Source organism: Macrotis lagotis, chromosome 7, assembly GCF_037893015.1.
Source record: "Macrotis lagotis isolate mMagLag1 chromosome 7, bilby.v1.9.chrom.fasta, whole genome shotgun sequence".
NCBI classification, from domain to species: Eukaryota; Metazoa; Chordata; class Mammalia; order Peramelemorphia; family Peramelidae; genus Macrotis; species Macrotis lagotis.
This window is the reverse complement of record NC_133664.1, coordinates 96,360,715-96,384,664: the sequence shown is the minus strand read 5'-3', so window position 1 is coordinate 96,384,664 and position 23,950 is coordinate 96,360,715. Positions and strand designations below refer to the sequence as shown.

At 42.7% G+C, this 23,950-nt stretch overlaps 1 protein-coding gene across 1 annotated transcript; it reads right to left on the bottom strand.

Moving 5' to 3' along the window:
* Nucleotides 1-6,319: 6,319 nt before the first annotated feature.
* ZNF746 (zinc finger protein 746) lies at nucleotides 6,320-23,625 on the bottom strand. Its single transcript, XM_074193438.1, has 7 exons — nucleotides 23,517-23,625; nucleotides 20,451-20,750; nucleotides 20,205-20,331; nucleotides 17,150-17,263; nucleotides 14,694-14,879; nucleotides 14,037-14,162; nucleotides 6,320-12,803 (listed from the first exon to the last, which is right to left on the bottom strand). The coding sequence occupies exons 1-7, from the start codon at nucleotides 23,538-23,540 to the stop codon at nucleotides 11,743-11,745; spliced, it is 1,938 nt and encodes a 645-aa protein (XP_074049539.1). The 5' UTR covers nucleotides 23,541-23,625; the 3' UTR covers nucleotides 6,320-11,742.
* Nucleotides 23,626-23,950: the final 325 nt, after the last annotated feature.

Sequence of the window (23,950 nt, the reverse complement as noted above, 5' to 3'; positions counted from 1 at the left end):
CCGGGGCCCCGGGCCGCGCCGTCAGCGCGGAGGGCGCGCAGCCGGGCGGCGGCCGGGCAGGGCCCGCGGGGGGGAGCCGAGCCGAGCCCCCGGAGCGCCGCGCCGGCGCTGGGTCGCCGCCGCCTCCGCGGCCGCCGCGGCCCGGGCCTCGCTCAGCGCAGCCCCCGCTCGGCGCGCTGCGGCCCCGGCTCGGGCTCGGGCTCGGGCTCGGGCTCCGGCTCCGCGCGACGCTCTGGCCCCAGCGCCCGTTCAGCAGGGGAGCTGCACCGCAGCTGCCATGTTGATACACACTGCATCCTGGGAGGCATGGCCCTCTCCGCCGCTTAAAGAGAAACGCGCCCCGGCGGCTCGGAGCTGGCCGCAACGCGGACAGCTCCATCTACAGCTGGTAGGAGCGAACAGTGCGGCCGGCCCCGGGCGCGCGCCCCGCGGCCCCGCGCCGCCGGCACGCGCCCGCGCCGCCGCCGGGGCGCGCGCGGGAGAGGCGCGGCGGGCGGGAGAGGCGCGGCGGGCGGCCGGCCCCAGCAGCCCCCGCGGCGCCCAGCTCAGCCTCACCTGGCGGGCCCGGCCACTCCCTCCGGGCCGCGCCGCGCGCGCCAGGTGAAGCTGCGAGACCGGGACTGGAACCGTGACCTGCGTCCTGCTCCTAGGGCTGTGGAGGGGGCCGCCGCTGACACGCCGCCTTATTTGTGGGTGGGTGGGGGCGTCGCTTCTCAGGTCAAGAGCCAGCTCTGGGGAAATTTAAGAAACGAATGAGACGGCATTTGTCCAGCAAGCTCTCCCCAAACCTTGAAGCCCCGTAGATGTTTGCTCCGTTTCCTAAAAGAGCTTGCTCAGCTTTTGATTCAGGCTAGGAAGGCTTCTCCCCTTGCAAAGACCCTAATAAGCGTGCTCTTGGTTCTACCGTCGAAGCCCCCCGCAATCGCGTCTATGAATCCATCTCCTCTTAGATGTCCCTTTAAATACTCGACATCATGTATATAATCCGATTCAGTCAGAATTTATTATGAGTTAGGGTGGTGCAGTGGATGGAGCACCAGCCCTGGAGCCAGGAGGACCTGGGTTCAAATGCGGTCTCAGACACTTCATAATGACCTAGCTGCGGGGCCTCGGGCAAGCCACTTAACCCCATTTGCCTGGCAAAAACCTTTAAAAAAAAGAATTTATTACGTGCCCACAGCAAAGGGCAGTGTTCATGACTGAGGATGCAAAGTTTAAAGAAAGAACTGACTTTACCCTCAACAGGCTTCTTTGCTTGGGGATTTGGATAGGGTGGAGCGTTGGCAGTTTCAGCAAGGACTTCCCCCCCACATGGACTCCGGTTCTTTCCTCACCTCTGATTGTCCTCTAGACTAGCTGGTTATCAGCCTTAAATTGGGGTGCTCAGAACAATGCGATAATCCTCACATGAGGTGACTGGGAGAACGGGACCATCATATTCTTCATTCACTCATTCAATCAACAAGCATTTTTTTTCTTTTTTGTTTTTGTGAGTTCTATAACTCACCCAAGGTCACGCAGCTAGGAAACATCAAGCTGATTTGAACTCAGGTTCTCCTGACTCCAGGGCCTGTGTTCTATCCTTGCTGCTTCCAGTAAGTATTTTTTTTATATTTTTATAGTAGACTATGCTAGGGATAACTATAGTGGTGGGGGCCTGGACCTATAATTCCCATCTGTATCAGGAACTTCCAGATAAGAAAATGCCTTTTAGTAAGACTTTTCACACTTTACCAGCAATTTAGATGCTTATCCTAGAGTACTGACAGGTTAGATTGGTTACCTGATGTCACAGGTCAGTAGAATCTCTATCCATGGAATACAAAGACAACATGAAAGAATTGGTGACCTAAATCTATATGTATTTCTATCTATCTAGCCATGCATATATATATATATATATGTATATATATATATATATATACATATATATATATATATATATGATGTCTATAGCAAATAACACAAGGTAATTTTGTGGAATAGGTTCCAACAGTTGGAGGAACCAGAAAAAAGTCCCATGGAGGAAGTATTTGAGCTGAGCTTTGCAGCAATTCTGAGGGACAGTCTAATGTAGACACTATCTCACTCTTAATGCAGTATAAGATCTGGTGAAAGCTCTTTTATCACTCACATCACACATTTGACTCATTATGTCTTCATCCTGCTAAAAGCTCCAGTTCTTTTTCTAATGGGGATAATAATAGGACCCACCTCCCAGAGTTGTTGAGAGGATCAAATGAGATAATTATAAAGTGCTTAGCAATGCTATATAAATGTTAGCCATCATTATTATCAATATAAACTAGGGGAGGACAGAAAATAGGGGAAGGAAAAGGAGTTAATAGTCCAGTTCAATTTTTTGTTATTTTATGGATGCTTTTTTTTATTCCATAGATTTCTGAATATAGCTCTTCCCCCACCCATAGACTTTCTTTGTAACAAAGATTAAAAAACAATTCAGCAAATACAATCAACGCATCAATTGACAACATAGCTAATATTACATACCCAAATTTCCCTATCTTTGTGAAAAAGAAGTTACTCTTCTCTTAGCCTCAATTTCTTCCTCTGTAAAATGAATGTTTCCTTACTTCTTTCTGCCCTTCTTCCCAAATAACCTCCTAAGACTCATACCTCCTATTTCTGAAGGATATTATTAGTATTCTGATGCTCACTCATTTGTCTAAAATATTCTTCTCCTTTCCTGTTTCCCTTCCAAGCTCAGCTCATCTAATTCCTTTTCAGTTAATTAATACACCACTTCTTATCCCTGCAATTTCATTTTCATTATGTACCCTGAATTGGTGTCTTAGTCTTCCTACTGAACAGTAAGTTTCTTGAGGGTAGGATTTGCATATATTTATTTTTTGAATTCCTTACCATGTCTAAACATGGGCAAGGTTTTGCATATAAGAGGGATACAGTAAATGCTTGTGAAGTGAAATTTTTTTGAAAGAGAGTATCCATTTCTTGCACATAGAGGAGAAGCTTTCAAGGAAACCCCCATCTGAAGTCAAAGAAATGCAAAGGAAAGAACCCTAACCAGAACCAGCCATTCACATTAAAGTATTTTAATGAGATTTCCACTACCTACACTCACTAAATTCAGAGAATGGGATTATTAATATGAAGAGATGAGAGAGATAATTTGGGATTTAAGGGAGGTCATCATCTTAGGGGCAGAGAGTATTACAATGGCAGAGGGGTGCCTGGCAGACTGGGAAGGAGAGAAAATGACAAAGAATGAGGATACTATAAATAAATGGTCAATGGTAGACTTCAGTATGTATGCCAGCCTTCTCAGCTTCCCAATCCCAGTGATTTCTGGGTGACAAATTTTAAACATATATATATATATATACACATATATATATATGTGTGTGTGTGTGTGTGTATGTATGTGTGTGTGTTTATATGCATGCTTACATACATATTTCAGATACATTTTCTCTTTCTTTATATCCCCAGCATTTAACACAGTACTTAGAACATACTAAACACATAATAAATATTCATTGCTGATGCTTTTCATATATATGCATATAAAGATGCACATATATGAAATATATCTCTAAGTCTTCAGGCAAATTTTGTATTTTATACATGCTCATAAGAAGCTCCCTGCCTTTCCAGGCAGTAGAGCCTCTTTGTAAGACTTTCTGGCAATGAATTTTCATTTCTCTCTCCTATAGATATCATCCTAAAACAACCTAGGGAGAACATTTCAAAAGTTTTGTTGTTTTTTTTAAATAGATCATCAGATTCTCATTTCTGGGCTCAAAATTTCTCCATATCCTACACAAGGAATGTTCTGATTTGAAAGAAATGACCTCTGAGGTCTCTTCCAGCACTAAAATGTGATTCCTTTGTCCCATGGAGTGAAGTTCTGAGAAAGAAAACATTTTTCTGCTTGGAAATGTAGGCTAAGAAATAGGCTTTCCCCCTCCTTCATCTAGTCTTAGCCACCTTTCTCTTCTAGACTCTTTCCTCTGTTGAATTTGGTCAGCCAGCAAAAGAAAGGTCATACTATGCATTGGAACCATTACAGGAAGTAATTTAATGAGATTTCAACTACCTACACTCACTAAGCTCAGAGAATGGGATTTTTGAAGAGATGAGAGAGATAATTTGGGATTTTAAAGTCATTCTACCTTTGAATTTGCCTGGATTTTGTCAGAAGTAGAGGATGGGTCACTATGAAAGTTGTAGCTAGCCCTGATGATCTGACCAAAGAAAAGAGTATGTGGAAGGAATGGTTTTCAAAAGTCAGATACTCTACCATAAGCTTTTTTAAAAATTTATTTTTTTCAATTAAAAAATCTTGTCTTCCATGTTCAAACGGATATGTAAACACACACATACACACAAAAAAAGAAAAAACTAAGAACAAATTCCTTCTAACAACTATGTAGTCAAACAAAGCAAATTCCCGCATTGGTCACATCCAAAAAATGTATATCTCATTCAGCATCCGTTTTCCATCAGGGGATGGTCTATTAGAAGCTTTTAAAAATACTTTCATAGTTTAAGAACTCTGATCAATGCAATTATCCACCAGAGAACTCACGATCAAACATGCTCCTATCAGGGAAGTGATAGACTCACAGTAGAGATACATATTTTTTTAGACCTGACCAATGAAGGAATTTGTTCCACATATTTTTTATGCATGGGGTTTTATTTTTCTTTCTTTTTCAATTGGGAAGGGATGAGTAAGAGGAGGAGACAATAAATTTTTGCCCATTAAAAAGTTAATTTACAGGGGCGGCTAGGTGGCACAGTGGATAGAGCGCTGGCCCTGGAGTCAGGAGTACCTGGGTTCAAATTCAGCTCAGACACTTAATAATTACCTAGCCTTGTGGCCTTGGGCAAGCCACTTAACCCCCATTTGCCTTGCCAAAAATCTAAAAAAAAAAAAAAAAAGTTAATTTATTTTTTAAAATTCCCCCCAAATAAAAAATTAAGATACTCCCCAAGAGAAAAAATCCCAATCTTAAAGAAGGGCAATGCCAAAGAATGTTCAAATTACTGAACAATTGAACTCATTTCACATGCCAGCAAGGTTATGCTTAAGATTCTGCAAGCTAGGCTTAAATAATACGTGAATCAAAAATTACCTGAAGTGCAGGCTGGTTTTTGAAGAGGCAAAGGAATTAGAGAGACCAAATTGCCAATATTTGCTGGAATATGGAAAAAGCAAGAGTGTCAGAAAAACACCTATTGTTGCTTCATTTGCATTTTTAAATGAGGCTATACCTTAATCCTAAGGAATGAATCTTTCATTGAATAATAGAAAAGTGACTTCATAAACAATTCAAATTTCCTCTCTTCTGTGAAGTTTTCCCTTAGCAACCCAAGCCAAGGCAACTTCTTCTAATGGTACTTATCTAACCTTTACTTATCTTTTCTTTTTCTTATCCTTATGTTTATGTCTTATGAAAAATGTAAATTCTCTTTGTGCAGAACTGAATCTAGAGGTGGAAGTTAAATGTGCGACTGTGTTATAGTGACAATTATAGATTATAGTGAGAATTATCCACATTCACACAGCACTTTGTGATCCACAGTTTCATGTATGTCATCATTTCTTTCTCTGGATAATTGAGTGAGATAGCTGTTGTTCAGTCATTTCAGCTGTGTCTGACTTTTCATAGCCCCATTTGGAATTTTCTTGGCAAAAATACTATAGTGGATTGCCTTTCCTTCTTCAGCTCATTTTATAGATAAGAAAACTTGAGGCAAATAAAGTTGTGAATTGCCTAGAGTTACATAGTTAGGATGTATCTGAGGCCAAATTTGAACTCAGGTCTTCCAGTTCCAATGCTCTATTCCCTCTCCCCCCACACCCCCATGTGAAAGGGAGAAAGGTGCAAACTTTTTTGTTTTCCACAAAGGCTCAGAAATGTAAAGTCAGTTATTCAGAGCCACATACTTAAATGGTAGAGCTGGGATTCAAGTCCTGGTTGAAAACCAGTGCCCTTTCCATAGTAAATACTCTCTCCATGGGGAAAGAAGATTAGAAGGTCAAGGATCTACACACACCTATAACTAGCAAAACTCTGAACACAAGCGTTTTATAAAGGAATTGTAAAATTATGGTTTTCATCTTATCTCTCCCCTTCTCCTCTTTCTATGCTTCTAATTAATGTTTTCTTTAAGGCATCCCAAAGCATGGTCCTCAAGAAGGCACTCTATTAACTGAAATATTATGATATAATCTACACTTTTTACTCAGGCACAAATAAATGATTATATACTCTGGATAATCAATAAAAAAAAATCAACATTTCCCAACTTGGATTTTTTAAAAGTAGAAATTTTTTTATTTTTCCTCCGTATTTTAGTAAGTTTGTATGTATGACAGTATGCTATATAAATGTGAGTTAGGTGGTCCATGGAGTCATTTATTCTCCAAAGGGATTCAAAGAAATTAAAAAATTGGAGTTATTGTCCAAATACTCTATTTGCAACTGCCTATCTTTATGCCTTTACACATGCTGCCTCTTTGGTCACTCTCCAATCTCTCTTTTCCCTCTGGCCTCTGTCCCTAATTGCCTGAACATTTTGCTCACAGGTTCTAAGCACCTACTCAAAGAATATTCTGATCAGTGGAGCAATAATAGAACATCCCAAAAGAACAAATCATTCTTATCGTCCAACTGCTTCATCTCCAGGGCCAGGTAAACCTGAAACCTTCTGGCAATCTCTAACACTTTTCATCCACTTCTCACATGTGGTCAATTGCCAGGTCAACTTTGTTCTTCATATCACTTGAATCCATCCATTTCCATTTTCCTTGATAAATCTTGTTAAATGGACTTTCCTTCTGCCAGTAGTGTCCTTCCTAGTTTCCTCCCAATTTCCCACTTCTGCCACAGATGACTCTACATAGATGAAAGTTTGGTCAATCCAGTTAGATAGCAAGCATCCCCACAGATGTATGCCATCTCAATCCCAATCATCAGCCCTATGGCACTTATCATTAGGGTTCTGCACAAGAGAATGGTGCTCAGGAAACACTGTCCACTACACTTCCTATGTTTAAGATAAGTAGCCCCTCAAGAAACACAGAATTGTGGGTTCCTTGAGATCAGGCAGAGTCGTTTTTCTATCTGTAACTTCAATACATAGTGTTTTTTATTCATAGCAAGTGCTTAGTACTTTTTTCATTCATTCACTCACATAGACAGAATCTTGAAAGCTATGACAACCAGGGCAAACTGGAAGTTTCAACCAACCTAGAAATACTTTGATTATGGATACATAGATAGAGTCTTTCTGGCATTCAAGAACTGGCCCGTTTGGAGAGACATCACCAACTTGACCACAGCTAGATTCATTTTTTACCCACAGAAATTATTCTAAGCTTAACAAAATGAAATAAAAAGGATATTTCCATATGCATTATTCATGAAACTTCAGGTCTCTATTGTTTTTCAGTCATTTTCAGTTGGATCTGATTCTTCATGACCTCATTTGGGGTTTTCTTGACAAAGACACTGGAGTGGTTTACCATTCCTTTCTCCAGCTCATTTTCCAGATGAGGAAACTGAGGCAAACTGGGTTCAGCAACTTGCCCAGGATCACAACTAGTAAGTTCCTGAGGTCAAATTCGAACTCATGAAGATGAATCTTCCCAACTCCAGGCAGGGTGCTTTATTCACTTAGCTATCTAGCTTCTCCCCTGCTTCTGTTGTGCTCAAGCTTACTTTTTAAGTAAATAGTTAAATTCAACCTCGTGGTATTAAAGCTGTCCTTGTTTGTCTGGGCCTCTTTCTGGCCTTCTGCTCTCTCCCTTCTCTGTATTTGAAAAAGTGCTTTGATAACTCTCCCCCCCCCTTTTTGCTATTCTATTCCTATCCTTCCTTGTCTCCCACATTAATCTCCACATTGGGAAAAAAAGGAAAACAACACCAGGTTAACAAATATGCATAGTCAAGCAAAACAGATTTCTATCTTGGCCTCCTCAACAGCTTTGCACTACAGCACAAAAAAGACAGTTTGATCAGTCTTGGTGTAACACCTATGCTGATGAAATTATTTTTCAACTATACATGCCTATCTGTATGAAAACCTGTTGGTGGCTTTCATGTGGGCTTGGCTGATAGTTATAACCACAATGTCTTAGGGCTGGGTGGGACCAGAGAGAGACCTAGTTCAGCCCTCTCACTTTGACAAGAGAAGAACATGAAACTAAAAGTTTATGTGGAGGAGATAGGATTGTTACTGGAGGAGATGGGATTAGTACCCAGGGCTTTTGATTTTCCATCTCGTATTTTTTCCATTCTGTTATATGGCTTATGTTAAAATAAATCTCCACTTTATTTCACATTACACACACACACACACACACACACACACACTCATGAACTCTGGCTAGGATAGAACATGTTCTGTGGATGTCTCTCAGAATGAATACCTTTCCTTCTGAAAGATGGGGATGGAAAAAGGGTGACTGGAGTTATCACAGCTGAAGGTCAGACAGATGTCAAAAGGAGAGTTATAAAGGCTTGGGAATTGGAAAAAAATTTGCGCAAAAAAGGTTTCCCTAAAACTGCCTAATTTTTTTTAAAAGGTGAGGGAGAGGCAAGATAGGGAGGTAAAAAACTCACTTTTACTTTGTTTCCTTTGTTTTCCATTATTTTAAATATGATAAACATGATTATTTCATGAGCTAATCAACTTAAATATACATGTATTTTTTTAATTTCATTTTTTTAAGGCAATGGGATTAAGTAACATGCCCAAGGTCACACAGCTAGGCAACTTTTAAGTAGCTGAAGCTGGATTTGAACTTGTCTTCCTCCTGACTCCAGGGCTAATGCTCCATCCACTGTGCCACCTAGCTGCCCCATACAATGTATTTTCACATCCCTAATTAACAACAACAAAAATATTTGATTGAAGTAAAAAAAAAAATTGGCTTTAAAGGCTGTCTTCTAAAAAGGTGCCTGATTCCTCTGCATATGTAATGTAAGACTATCCTAGAGTCCTTGAAAGATGCAATGGGAGATAATGTTGCTTAACCACTCTGATGATTAAAACCAAGCAAGGCCTAAAAGAGGCAATTTGCAAAAAGGGTTTGTCATAGATAAAGGTCTAGGCTATAGACCTCCAGTTGCTCCTGTTTAGATTCCATAGGGTTGACTACATCAGACCCAGAACTCTTTGGCTTCCAAATTAGATTCATAAGCACTTAAGAGGTCAGTCTAATTTAGGAAAAAACAAATGGTTGAAAAATACCTGATGACCAGACTAGAATATACACTTGAATGGAAAACCTAGATCCAGACTCTATAGATGAATGAGGAAATGGGTCCAAAATGTAAGAAAGAAAAGAACAAGATTTTATTTGGTTAATTACATAGCCTTTTTAACGGCCCCAAGTTTCACCCTATCTGGGGTGGAAGGGATTTGTTTTGTTTTTTTTAATACCAATATTGTTCCAGTGATGCTATTTGGGTATGCATTATGGAATACCAATAGTCTCTGAAGAACAAGATTTTTTTATGTTACCCCCCTCCTGCACTACACACACACACACACACACACACACACACACACACACACACACACACATATACACACACACAAACACAAACACACGGCAACGTATAGGTGCATTGTAGGCAGGTTAACAATCAATATCCCATCATCAAAGAAACATGAATGGAAAGATGGCTGGAGATCAAGGAGTAACTGATGGATAGTTTGAATACTTGAAATATGTAATTTCAAGAGATCAATGGCCCTCTAACATACTGGGTAAATTGCCTGTGAATACTGTATAGGACACAGATAGAATGAGGGGATGTGGTCTTCAACATTAGAAGGAATATCCACACCAGTGAAATGATAGCACCATCAAAAGATTACAGAAAATTAACAAAGCATCTTATAAAAGGTACTAAGAAATTATTAAATTTTCATTTTTCCCAAAATTTTACTGTTTCCTTCCATAAACTAAAATCCAGCAGTTATTGTTCCCCAGGGTGGGCAGAAGGTAGTCTGGTCCTAGAAACACATTTAGAAACATCAGGTCCACCTGAATATGGTATGGTTAAAATGGAATTAATTCAACTGGGGCTTAGGTTTTGATTTTTTTATTACAATAGGTGCTCTCTGCTTCTTGTTTTTTTTTTCTTTAACATCCAAATCAGTATCATATGGTTAAAGAAATACAAAATATATGATATAAGCCTTTTTCTTTCCCTCTTTGCCAGTTTTCCTCCACAAAACTTGCCCTGCTCCTTCCAAAAAGGGGTAAGAAATATACCCAATGGCAATCTCATGGATGAAGTTCTTCCCACTTAGAGCAATGAACTCTACTGGGCTGGCCAACCAGTAGTATTTCCAAGACCACTGGCTAAACCAAAGTCGGAAACAGGTTGTGATAATATTTTATGAATCTTGAGAACAGGGTCTTAGACTGACTTTACTCCTAACTAGCTGTGCAACCTTGAGTAAGTCCCATCCTTTCTGGGAGTGCTTCCTTTTTAGTAAATAGTAATGACTGAATTATCCAACAAACCTCACAGACTCACTGTGAGGAATAATAAAGCATCCTACAAAGGCTTCATAAAGTCAACAAAAAAGCAATCTGGTTCATGGGAAGAACTAGACCTAGAGGTGGGCACAGAAGGCAGGGGGCTCTAGCTAGCTATGTAAACTGGAGCTGAGACCCTTCAGTGTCATCTTATTTCTTCTTCTATATAATGAATTGGATTGAATGCTCTCTATGGTTTCTTCCACCTTCAGTTCGCCCTATGATTCTTTTCTACAAGTAGCCCAGTGGAAAATTTATCACAGAACTGCCTATGATAGAGGCCCCAATTCACCAAGTTTCCTTTAAAGGTCTGATTGTAAATCTGACCGACACTTCACAGGTGATGAAAGGAACCTTGCCCCACCCCTGCCCCTACCATCTTGCAAAGTGGCCCTCCCTTGTAACATCAGCTTAGGGTTCCAAAGTACCCAATTTGCCATCATTCCCTAGTTTCCCACCAGGGCACCTTACAATGAAACTCCAAAACCTGAGAATCCACTGCTACGCAGGAATCTATCTGCTCAATCTCCAAGTCAAAGCTTTCATCTCAGCAGCCTAGAGCTTTGCAACAATAACAACTAATTAAAACTTCCCTGATACTGGGGAAAGTCAGCTTCAGGGCTAGTTTAGGTCCTCTTTGCCCTACCTCCTTGCACTTTTAAATACATTCACTTTCACATTTGGTAAAAAGGATATAAATAGGAGATCCCAATTTTAAAAGTAAAGGCGCTTTTCTCTATCTTGTCAGATCGCAGAATGTTAGAACTGGAAGGGAGCTCCGAGGATATCCCCATTTTAGTGACAAGGAAACAGAGACCCGGAGAAAGAAAGTGACTTGCCCGAGGTTGCAAAAATGTAAGTCATTGCTGTTATTTTCCTGGATTTTTATTTAGGGATAAAAAATTAAAGTTTCATATTAAATTATTAAAAATTCTACAGTGCGAATGCACAATCTAAGAATTCTATTTTGTTTGCAAGTGGAATTTTTATTGACAGCTCCTCTCTCCTCCTCATGATCAATTTTAGGTGACTACTATTTGCCATCTTACATTTGCTATTTTCTTTTCATATTTGTCATTTCTGCTGTCTCCATCCTCCTTCTAATTTCCTGGTATCTGGAAATTTTATTTTTCAATTTATGAACCTGGCAGCATTAGGGGTAGGGAACTGCCCAGCTCCTGTCCTGCCCAATCTCACAGACTGTTGCCATCTGTGGGTCCCAGGGCATTCAGACCATAAGTCCAGTCACTCGCCAGTTCCGTTGGGGTCAAAGGTCCTTTGGAGCCAAGACTCTTAAAAGGATCTGGGAGGCTGCTGGTGGCTGGTGGGAGGGGGGGTCCAAGGGCCGCCCCCTTCGGCCCTGCTGTGTGGTTACGCTGGTGTTTACGCAGGTGGTCCTTACGTATGAAGCTTTTACCACAGGCTGAGCATGTAAAGGGCCGCACTCCCGTGTGGGTGCGATAATGGTCGATGAGCTTGGAGCGCTCTGTGAAACGCTTCTCACATTGGGTGCAGGGGAACGGCCGCTCACCGGTGTGTAGCATGCGGTGTCGGATGAGATGAGCAGGCCGGGTGAAGCACCGTCCACATTCCCCACACCGCAGGGCGTTCCCATCTCGGGCTGCCGAGTCCTGGCCCGACCTGGCACATCCACGCTGGTGGGTGCTCTGGTGAATGGTCAAGCTGATCTGCAGTTGGAAGCTCTTCCCACACGTGCTGCAGGTGAAGGGTCGTCCCCCAGGGGGCGCTGGTGGATGCTTCTTAAGACCCAACTTGTGGCCAAAACCCTTTGTCCGGCCTGGGTACTTACAGGACTCACTGTAGGGTCTCGGGCTCTGGCTGGGATTTAGGGCACTTCCCCCATGGTCTGGGGTAGAGTAGGTCAACCCTTCAGGACCAGTCCTTGGAGGAAGGTTCATCGGAGGCTTGTACCTTAAATTCCATCCCCACCGGACCCCACCGAAGAGCCAGTCTCCAGGCAGGGTCTCTTCCGGAGCCATTATTGGGGTGAGCTCATTGAGATCTCTTTCTGGTCGGGCAGGTTCCCTTAGGCCCAGCAAGGTTTCCTGGGAAGGAAATGGGTTACCAGGATTCTCCCAGGCTGTATCTTGAACAGCGCTGGGAAAGAGCCTGGACACTTGACCTGGTTCAAATAGGGCCCCATGGGCCTCCAGGTGGGCAGGATGGACTGGGGCTGCTGCCGCAGCGACTTCCTCCTCTTGGACCTCCGTTTTGATCACAATTTTCACATCCGCTGAAAGAGAAAGAGTCCAGATGTCATTGATTTCACTCACTGAGTTTGGAGAGATAACAGAGGTGTGGAAAATTTAGGACTTAGAAGTCAGGAATGGGATATGATTTCTCTCTCATCACATTCAACTTTGATCAATGCATACCATGGAAACAAAGGGGGATGGGGGAGGGAAATGAGATTGGGGGAAAATTGTAAAATTCAAAATAAATAAATAAATAAAGTAGAGGTCAGGAATGCATTTTTGTAGAGATGTTTAGCTCCCCTCAAATTAGTGCTATAAGTCTGAAGTACTTTATTTCCAAACATTAACTATGGATTCATAGTTCTGAACCCTAAAACACAGTAACCACAGAGGCAAGCAGATTTTTAAATAAGCCCACCTTGTGACCCAAGGCAAAACTATCGAACTTTCCCTTGGAGAGAAGAATATGTATTTCCAGTTGTTTCATCAGGCTAATTCCATTTATGATGTTGTTAATTTAAATGCATTGCTTTAGTAAGAAAAATCTCGATGCTGTATAGTAGTCACCACAAGTAAATGAAAAATGCATTTGAGTTTCTACCAGTCCTTTTTAATTTCAACTTCATGTGGAAATAGCCTGGTAGAGTAAACAGAGTAGCCTTGGTCACCTAGGAGAGCTGAGGTGGCATTATGTCTGACACCTAAGGGTTGGTAGTACCCTGGGCAAGTCTATGAACTTCTACATTCCCCAGACAACTCTCTTTAGGACTAATAGGTGCCAATCTGCATTGTTAGAGGGTTTCTGATGTCAATGAAATCAGAGATCTGGTCCCCACCACCACCACCCAAAAGATTTTCACATAAGAAATTTTTAAAATACATATGCATTTCAGCAAAAAATTAGGTTTAGCTAGGTAGCACAATGAACCTAGAGTCAGGAATACCTGAACTCAACTTCAGCCTCAGATACTTGTTGGCTGTGCAACCCTGAACATCACTTAATCTATTTGCTCCCCTAACAGCACCTACCTCCCAGTATTGTGGTGAGGATCAAATGAGATAAAAATTGTAAAGTGCTTTGTACAATAAGCCCGTAGGTAATGCTGGTAAATATATCATAAACTAGTTAACACGTTTAAGCACATTCTGACATCTATAACCAAGAAAGAGGGTTTAAAAAAATACAACTTCCGATATTTCTAAAGATACTTTAAGATTTACAAATGCATGCTGCAATATGACATTTGTTTCCTTCTAGCTCCCCACTGTACCTTCAGAAGAGGCCACTGTATTGAGTTTCAGGGTTCCATCTGAGCATGCTGATGAAGGGTGGTGGGGTGGGAGCTCTGCCTGCCATGAGTTGGTTGGGATGGCAGTGGAAAAACTGGGGTGCATACCTGCAGACAGGAAAGACCAGAGTGATGGTTAGAGAAACTAATGGGAGAGGAAAGATGAGAAAGGTGAGGTGGTAAACCACAGGGAAAGAAAACCAGACCAGATTCTGAAGACCCCTAAGGTTAAAGGTTTCTTGAAGGACCAGAGAGGTTCTCTACTTCTCTACTACCACACCCAATTCTATTTCTCTTGATCCTATTTCTAAAGCACCCAGGAACTTATGAATAGTACCAACTTCATTCACAACCCCTTGGCAATGGAAAAGGAATACTAGTCCAAGGGGCACAAGCAAAATAAAATGTCATATGAAGAGCCAGAATTAGAAGTTACTGATCAGAGCTTTCCGGAAGTCATTTGGTCTGACCTTCAGGCAACTAAAGGTCTAAACCAATAAGGTCAGATAGCTATATTCATCAGAACCACCATTCCTCACCATTTGTACCCTAGTAACTTCCTCTAAGACCAGCTTAGGGGGCGGTCTTGATCCCTTGGTGCCCTGGTTCCCCCTTCCCAAACCTTTCTCAGCTACTCACCGGGACTAACATCAGTAGAGAGTTCTGATGCTCCAGAGTTCAACTGACTTAGGGCCCATGATTCTTCCCCAGTATCTGGCTGACTGGCCACCCATGCTTCTACCCCTGAAGCCTGTTGTCCCTGGAGTCCCAGCTCCCCTTCTTGCTTGATCTGAAGTAACAGGTCAGGAGCAGGAACAGGAGATCCTGCATGAGAGAAATGTACAGCATATTTATACATTTTGAAGTCAACTTCACATGATACTCCAAGGAGAAGGAAGGCAAGACACTTTCACCTCAGTTTCTTCATCTGTCAAATGGGGATAATAATTTGTACCTCACCTACCTCACAGAATTGTTATAAAGGCTATACAATGAGATAACAGGTGTGGAAGGACTCTGAAAAGGATAGCTGTAAGGTGTTATTATGATGTAAGAACCTTGACTATCAGCCCATCCCCAACCCCGCCCTCACCAAGGTTCTGAGTTCTAATGCTGACTGTGCTGTTGTCTTGCTTGGCAACTTTAAAACAGTTTAAAAAATCTTTAATGCCTTGTTTAGTCAGATCCTCAACAGTAGAGGTAATATTGAATTAATACCAAATATGTCTGTCAAGATGATCACTACTTAGGAAGAGATGAACATGCTGTAAAACAGGGTGAACTGCTTCATTTTTGTTTTTGAACCTCCAGTCCTAATAGCACTCAGAAGACCCCAAGAAATGATCAATAAAGCAAACTGAACATAGGTCCATAGATGATTAAGTGTGGGTCTCTGTAATATAGATTTTGGGTACCACAGGAGCTAAGAACTTCTAACTGACCTGGAGAACAGGCAGGAAGGGCTTCATGAAGTAAGGACTTGAGTTAATCTTTAAAGAATGGTGAAAATGAGGACAGGTGGATGGGAAACATTCTAGAGCTGTGATCTGCCCAAGAGTCATTTTCCAAACGGGAGAGAAAAAAACTCCATCAACACAGAAACCAGTTTTCACCTAGTCAGTGGGCACAGCCAGCTTGCTCCTTGACTTAACAAATTGAAAGTAATGCTACAGGAAGGCAGATCATATCTGCAGCACGCTATTACCTCTTTGGAATGGAGGCCAGGTGATAGAGAACTTAAGAATTCAACATAAGACCTGTATTACAATGCCAAATCTGGCACTTGGCTGAGGAATTCAACCTTCTAGGTCCTGGTTTTCTCATCTGTAAAATGAGGGGGTTAGACCGAGTTTCCTTCTATTCTGGATCTATGATCCCAAGGCCTGAGGAAAATATGGCTGTGCAAACTATAGCCTCTTTTTTCAAAGATACTTACTTGGCAGTTCACATTTGACCAAGGTTTTTTCAAAGACACTAGCTAGATGATGAGGTTTGTAACATTTAAAAGAGTTATCAGGATACATTTTGAATTCAACTGGTGGCTGGGATCCATGTTCTTGAAACAATTTTGTTATTTTTTGGTGCATTTCTTTTTTTTATGTGTGTGGATATTTGCAAGGCAATGGGATTAAGGGACTTGCCCAAGGTCACACAATTAAGTATTAAGTGTCTGAGGTAAAATTTGAACTCGGGTCCTCTTGACTTCAGGGTCAGTGCTCTAACCACACTGCCACTTAGCTGCTCCTTTTGGGTGGGGGGGGATCTGTCTTCATTGTCCCTCACCTATGCCCTCCTGATTCAATGCTCCCCTCCAATTTCTATTCCTAAAGGCCTTGTGCTAGAGAATAACTTACTTAAAATGTAAGCTTATGGTGAGATAAGCATGGGATTATTTTAATTTTAAATGTAAGACTAAAAAGCCTTCAAACCAAAGTAATGGCTCTTTGAAATTTTAGGCATCATGAGAAAAGGCAAGGGGGGAAATGATGGGCTCTATGTTGAGATTAAAGAAATAAATACCAAGGAGTCCTGTGGTTCACAGAAATGAGAAGGAAGAGTCTTTAGCTTCTCTAAACCCTCATCAAGCAGAGGTGACTGGCTCTTTGAAGGCCAGGTCAGACAACAGGTATAAGCTCTTGCAAGTCCTACCCAGCTGACCAGACTTCAAGCATGGGCCCCACAGTAGACTCAGCATCTGTCATCTAAGGAACAGGTTAGCTAAGCTATAAAAGGCCCATCACCAGCCTGTGACCACAGAGTAAGGAAGTGCTTAGCCACAGGAACTTGAAAAGACCATCTAACTAAGGCATAACAATGCTGGCATCAATGTCTGTGAGGACAGTACCCACATTGAAAAAAAAATATGTATAGTTTAAGAATTGAAGTATGTTTCCATCTTTTTTAGGCTGGATTCCTTTCTTTAATCATATTTTCAAGCCCTTCTCATAATAACCATAAAAAGGAAAACTTCTTAAAGTTGACCTCCAAGTTCAACTTTCCTTCAGAAGCAATCTTCCTCCCACTATCTCCTTTAGTTTTCTCATTTCCTTCTGACCACTGAAACAATTCCTCTGCTTTCTCCCCAAATTCCTCACCTGGATTTGGGTCTGTATGGATATCTGGATTCTTGGAGCCTGCACGTCGCCAACCACATGGTTCCTTTCCTTGTTCAATCCGAGAGAGAACCTCAGGTTTGGAAATGGCGTAGTCTGAAAGAGGAGAGAAGTTAATGCTATGTCTCCCTCAAAGCCTGGCAATCTTGCAGCTGGAACTAAATCAAATAAGATTCCTAGAGACAACAGCTTCTCGGGGCTGCTAGGTGGCATGGTGGATAAAGCACTGGCCCTGGAGTCAGGAGTACCTAGGTTCAAATCCTGTCTCAGACACTTAATAATTACCTAGCTGTGTGGCCTTGGGCAAGCCACTTAACCCCATTTGCCTTGCAAAAACCTTAAAAAAAAAGAGAGAGATGGTAGTAGGTACCAGTTAATCCCTGCCTAGATAGTGTATATTAAAGATGATTATTACAAAGTGAAATCTTGACAGGAAATAGGCTGTTGCCTTCAGACCTTTATTTAGTGACTGCTGAGAACCATGGAAAAAAGAAGGGAAGATTGAGGGAAGGAATACAACTCTAGTAGGTCACATGTAATAAGCAGGGTAGAATAATGCTAACTGGTGTCAAGTAGAGATTTCTAATAACTTGGTCCAGGGGGTCAAGGGGATGGAAATAAAGACCTATGGAGGAGATGAAATATTTTTCTCAAGGACAGTCAGTCCAGCCCTCTACAAAGCCCTGAGCATAACACTGAAAGGACCATATACCATTATATAGATACCTTTCCAAAGTGAAAAAGAATCCTCAGATTTGAGGTCTATATAGATAGTTGAGTTCTCTCTACTCAAGCAGGAATTTGGAGGTTAAAGTAATAAATCTAGGGTCCAGAGTTCATGAGAAGCAGAAACAGAAACAGAAATACTCACTATTCATTGTTCTAGTCTGCTAATTTATTGGGCTGAGTGCTGTTTACACATGGGAAAACTCAGTTACTATTAAATTATGAAGTATAACTATGTTAACTACTAGGTAGATCTTCAAATTGGAGCAACATATATTGGCTGATATGTAGCATCTATGTAAGTACCTATACCCTGAAAAGGATGATTAAATTTAATCCCTGGACTTGGCAGAGGGCCAGAGTTATGGCCAGCAACTCTTAGGCAAATAACATGAGCAAAGGACACTTCAGGACCAGGGCCAGCAGAGAAACCAATTCCACTAAACAAGTCTCTTTACATTAAAAATATTTAAGACTGGGGGCGGCTAGGTGGCGAAGTGGATAAAGCACCTGCCCTGGAGTCAGGAGTACCTGGGTTCAAATCTGGTCTCAGACACTTAATAATTACCTAGCTGTTTGGCCTTGGGCAAGCCACTTAACCCCATTTGCCTTGGAAAACCCTAAAAAAAAAAAAAAAAAAAAAAAAAAAGAAGATTTTAAGACTGAAACAAGATCCTGCTAAAGAGAGCAGGCCCCCTTCTGGGACTTGAAAAATAGGTAGATGATGGGGGATTGATGGAGGAGAGAGGGGAAGGTATTCCAGAGCTGTGGTATTCCTAGGAATCACTTTCCACTTTTTTGTTTTCTGTCATTTCATAGTATTGTGAGCAGACTTATTTGCTACAAAATTGGTTCAATGATACAGTGTTACAGTACAGTTTACATGAAGGTACTTTATATCAATAAATCTTAAAAGTTCTAAAAACATTCAGAAGGTTTCTGACCTCATTTAATGCAATGACACAGAAACTCCTTAGTCTATTCAAGGTCTTTACCTGGCAGCAACCTCCCTTTCCAGTCTCCTCTCTTACCACCCACTAATCAAACTCTAGTTTAGTTAGTCTCCTTACTCTCCCCCGCAACATACTACTTCATTTTGGTCAGGGCCTGACATGTTCTGTTCCTTTGCAAACAAGAGAACCCCATAAAAATATTTTTTCATTCTTCAAGGCCCAGATCAAGCCTGACCTCTTGACCTCCAATGAAATCTTCCCTGATCACTTTAAAATCCAATAGCTCTGCCTATGATGTTCGTTTGGGAATTTAACCATAAACTGACCTGTTCTTCACCTCTTCACAAGCTTATGACACTAGTCATATGACCTAGGCAAACCCTTTGAACTCTCTGCTTATCTATAAAATGAGGGGATAAAACTAGGTGATTTCTAAGGTCTCTCCTCTGTAATACTATGAGTCTGATTATCCATGATGCCTAAGTTCTAGGTTCAACTCTGCCCCTGTTCACTACTTTCCTCATGCTCCAGAATATTGAGACCTCAGAAGTCATCAGCTGAAACCACTACCTAAAATAAACATATTTCAATCTCACCCACCTCAGCTATCTCTGACAAATGGTTATCTAGTTTTTGCTTGAAGATTTAAAGTAATGGAAAACTTGCTACCCTCTTGACAAAGTCCACTCCACTTTGGGAAAATTCATCAAACAGGTTTTTGAATAAGCTACCTAAAGGTAAAAACAGATTCTTATTCAGCCTTAAATACCTTGAATAGCCTTGACTATCCCTGAATGTATGGTTGAATCCAGATGTTAAGACATATGGCAATAGTACAATTAGATTCTATCTTTCAAATCAATCACTTGACCTCTCCTGCTGTGATGTGACAGGTCAGTTCTCAGGTTTTGGATAAGGTTGAAGTATTAGGTTAACCATAGGCAGGGATGGGGATTTTTGACTTCAGCAGATTCACCAACCATCTCAGCTGAGAGGAAACTTTAGTCAGCCAGAGCCATAACTGCACCAGTATAACAAAAGAGAGATAGAGAAGGCTCTTGACCCCATGATCCACTTCTTTTTTTTTTTAGGGTTTTTTTTTTTTGCAAGGCAAATGGGGTTAAGTGGCTTGCCCAAGGCCACACAGCTAGGTCATTATTAAGTGTCTGAGACAGGATTTGAACCCAGGTACTCTTGACTCCAAGGCCAGTGCTTTATCCACTACGCCACCTAGCTACCCTCCCATGATCCACTTCTTCAGCTATCTATCTAGAATCTTGGAAGAAGGAAAAGAGAACTGAGGACATTTGGGATCATAGATAACTTCTAATAGGAAAAAAAAAAGTCTGGCATCTTACCTAGGGAGACCAGTGTCTCATAGTTGCCCCTCATCACGTGCTTGTAAAGATCTTTTTGCCACTCATCCAACTTCCCCCACTCCTGCTCCGAGAAATACACAGCCACATCATCAAATGTCAGGGGTACCTGGAATGACAAGGGCCTTATGCTTTCACACATACATATACATGAGCCTGACTACCTCATCTGTTCCCTCTGCTCCAGGCTGCCTGCCCACCCAACCTCTCTAAGCCCAGTATTGTTACCTTGGGGACTTCCCCTTTACTACTTGGGGGGAGCCGCAGGATCCAGAAATTTCTGTTTTTCAGTAGATTCTCCATGTTCTCCAGTCTCCTTTCCAGTAGCCTATACTCCTGAAGCAAGGTGCCCAGCACAGCCCATTTGCTCTCCAGCTGGTTCCCAAACTCCACCGCCATTTTCTCATAGTCACACAGCTTCTTTTCAGCCGTGCCTGTCCGTCCTTCCAGGGTCAGTAAGCGGGCAGCCTGGGATTCAATCTTTCTTTCCATGGCCTGAATTGTTGCTGCCATTGTCCACGGAGAAATCTCCCGGAAATGATAGAAAAGACCAGTTTCACTCCTTCTGTCTACCGTATTTCCCAGCTGGATACCCCAGAACTATGACTGTCAGAGGCATGGGGGAAGTAGAGCTAGGGAGTAGGGTGGAAAATGAGGATACAGGATTACAGTATCACAAACTGAGGTTTGGGGGAAAAGGAATGAACGCAGATTTGTCACAGACTCTCACAGTACCCTACACATAGCTAACATTCAATAAACGTTTGTTGAGATGATGACGATATAGCCAAAGAACAGCCTATTCATTCAACTGGTATAGCACACACTGAACTTTCTAGGCATCTGTAGCTGTGGTGGTATCATCCACTGATGAGCTAGTTAAAGAGATGGGACCATGTACCCACAGGAAGTTAGAAAGTTAACTAACAATCAAGTTAGAAAGTTAACTAACAATCAATATGCCACAAAGACTGATGAGGTACTAAACAAATGTGGTAGATGAGAAACACTATGGGAATTCAGAGGAGGATTCGATCAGACTTCAGAGTTTCACAAAGTAGTGTGAGCTCTCTGTCACTAGAGGTATTCAATAATCATCTGTCAGGAATTACAGAAAACATTCTAGCATAAAATGAATCCTGTGCCCCCTCAATTCTGAGATTCTCAGAGATGGGATCTGAATTGGTCCTTACAGAATAGACAGGATTTAGATGGGTAGAGAGAAATGCTTTGAAAGGAGGATATCAGGACTAGGTGTGCCCAAGACAAAGAATACAAAGCTGTAGAAATCTTGATCTTTTTCTGATACTATTCAGTTAACACTGCCAAAACACAAATTCACTAACTTGGTTCTGCGCACTACAGTCTATATTCTCATCTGTGAGTTTTTTGAGTAGAGATTTTCCTCTACCAATAATGCTTTTTCCCTTAAGCTACTCTCATCCATATCCTAACTATCTTTCAAGGACCCAATTAAGACCCAATCCATCTATTTTTGTATTTTTACTCAGGTCCTACTCTGATGCATTACTTTGATTGGGGGTGACCCAGGATTTCGGAAGGCTTTACCAGCAACCAGAAAATGCTCTGGGAAATCCAAGCCAAAAATCTGTGACAGTCTCAAAAGTAGGTTTGTTATCTGAGGACCAAGTTAAGTTGGTTTGAAAGGCTCACCAGTAATTATCTGCAGTGACAACACAACTACTCTGAAAATTCATCTAATAAAAGCAGAAAGGGGTCCCAATCATCATGTGGTATGAAACCACAGACCTCTGAAGTACAGAATAAAAATAATTACATAACAACCGATAATTTAAATGTTCATTATAATATTCATTCTAATAAGCCCATTAGGATTTATGAAACACAATTCTCTGAATATCAACATATTCAGAATACTCCTATCAGAAGAGTGGTATCTATTACTTACTAGGTCAATTTTACAGATGAAGAATCTGAGCCCCAGAGAAGCTGTGAGATACCCAAATTCACAAAATGAGACTAGAACCTAAGTCCAAATTTACTGCTTTTTTCTACACTACATCAAAATTATCTCAGAGATAAAAATAATAAATGGAGGAAGAGACTATTTGGATTTGAAGTAGAGATTTCTTAGGCTAAATAAAATGTTTTACTCCTGAGTATACTGCCCCCACTCCTCAAGCCTAGGACTGACTCATCCAGATTAGTGATCTCTATGAACACTTAGCATTTGTCTATGCCACTCAGTACTTACTCATCCTCCGGCCTTGGGACATCCTTTGTATTGTCTATATTGCTATTTAACTGTTTTCTGGGCCCTTCTCTCATCTCCCAGCTATTCACAAGCTCCTTTAGGATGGCTTCTCTTTATCTCCCAAAGACTAGATCTGGGCTGGGCAGGCATACATACAGTAGATACTCAGAAAAAGCTGGCTCAATGGATTTTACTCATGTTTGTGAGTTATTTGTACAGTAAAGTTTGATTTTCCATACTAAAATGGAACTTGTGGCTCTGGGAGACAGGAACTGAGAAAGGAGGAAGTATGGGACAGAAGGGAGGAAGGAGAAATGAAAGAAGGGAGGGCAGAGAGGAGAAGGGGATAAAAACAAGGGAAGAGAGCCTAGAAGAAAAGATAATAGGGAGGAAGAGAAGTAGAGGGCAGAATGAAGAGAGAGAGAGAGAGTATGGACAGGGAGGTGAGGGGATGGAAAGAAGAGCAAGGAAAGGATGGAGGGAAGGGAAATGGAACAGAGAGAAGGATGGAACGGGGAAGAAAAAAGAGAAAGGAAAAGGGAATGAAACAGGAGGTGGGGAGGTAAAGAAAGTGAGAAAAGAGGAGTGCAAAGTAGAAAAGGGAAAGTAGGAAGGGAGAAAGAGGATGAAGGGGGGGACCGAGAGGGGTGTGGAGGGAGGATGGAGAGAGGAAGAAGAAGATGGGAGGGGAAACGAGGGAAATATGGGGGGAGGGGAAGAGGTGTGTAGGGAGGTCGGAGAGAATGAGCAACACGGCCGCCCAGGCCCCGGCGGCCCTCCCGCTCCGCGTCCCTCGGCCACTGGCGCAATCTCCGATCTTTTGCTCCAACACAAAGCTGGGGGCGCTCCCCCCGGCCCCCATACCCCGCCGAGCTCCCGGGGAAACCCAGGTCACGCGGCTCTGCTCTCTCCACTCGCCCCCCCATGCCCAGCCGGGGCCCCCTCCCCGCCCAGGCCGGCCTCGGCCACACGCACACGGCGTCCGGGGCCCAGGCCGGGGCTGCCCGGGCCCCCGCGGGCCTCCCCCGCCCCCTCCTCGGGCCCGGGGGGTCTCTCACCGGAGCAGGAGCCGCCTCGGCCATGGCCCTCGGTCTGGTTCCCAGGCCCCGGGAGGCTGCAGAGCGCGCGGGCGGGCGGGCGGCGGGAGGGCTCCGGGGCTGGCCCTCCTCCTCCTCCTCCTCCTCCCCTCCTCCCCCTCTCCCCTTCCAAGGCTGGGCCCCTTCTTCTCCACCCGCTCTAGCGACGGCTGCGGCCTCGGGCCCTGGAGCAGGGGGCCACGCTCCTCCTCTTCCTCCTCCTCCTCCTCCTCCTCCTGCAGCTGCCGCTGCTCTGCAGCTCCAAACAGCAGCGGGGGGACCCCGGCACCCCACGCCCGAGAGGCTTCCTGGAGGCAGCGCGGCCCGCACAGCGCCACCTGCACCGGAAGGGACGAACAGCAGCGGCCGCGCCGATGGACCGCCCAGCCCGGCCCGGCCCTACCCGGCCCAGCCCG

Excerpts from the sequence above, each read along its gene's own strand:
- ZNF746 (XM_074193438.1), bottom strand. The coding sequence starts at position 23,540 with ATGGCCGAGGCGGCTCCTGCTCCG. Across the intron at positions 14,880-17,149 it reads CCATACAGACCCAAATCCAG|GATCTCCTGTTCCTGCTCCT; the intron begins GTGAGGAATTTG and ends TCTCTCATGCAG. Across the intron at positions 12,804-14,036 it reads TACAGTGGCCTCTTCTGAAG|CGGATGTGAAAATTGTGATC; the intron begins GTACAGTGGGGA and ends TTTCTCTTTCAG.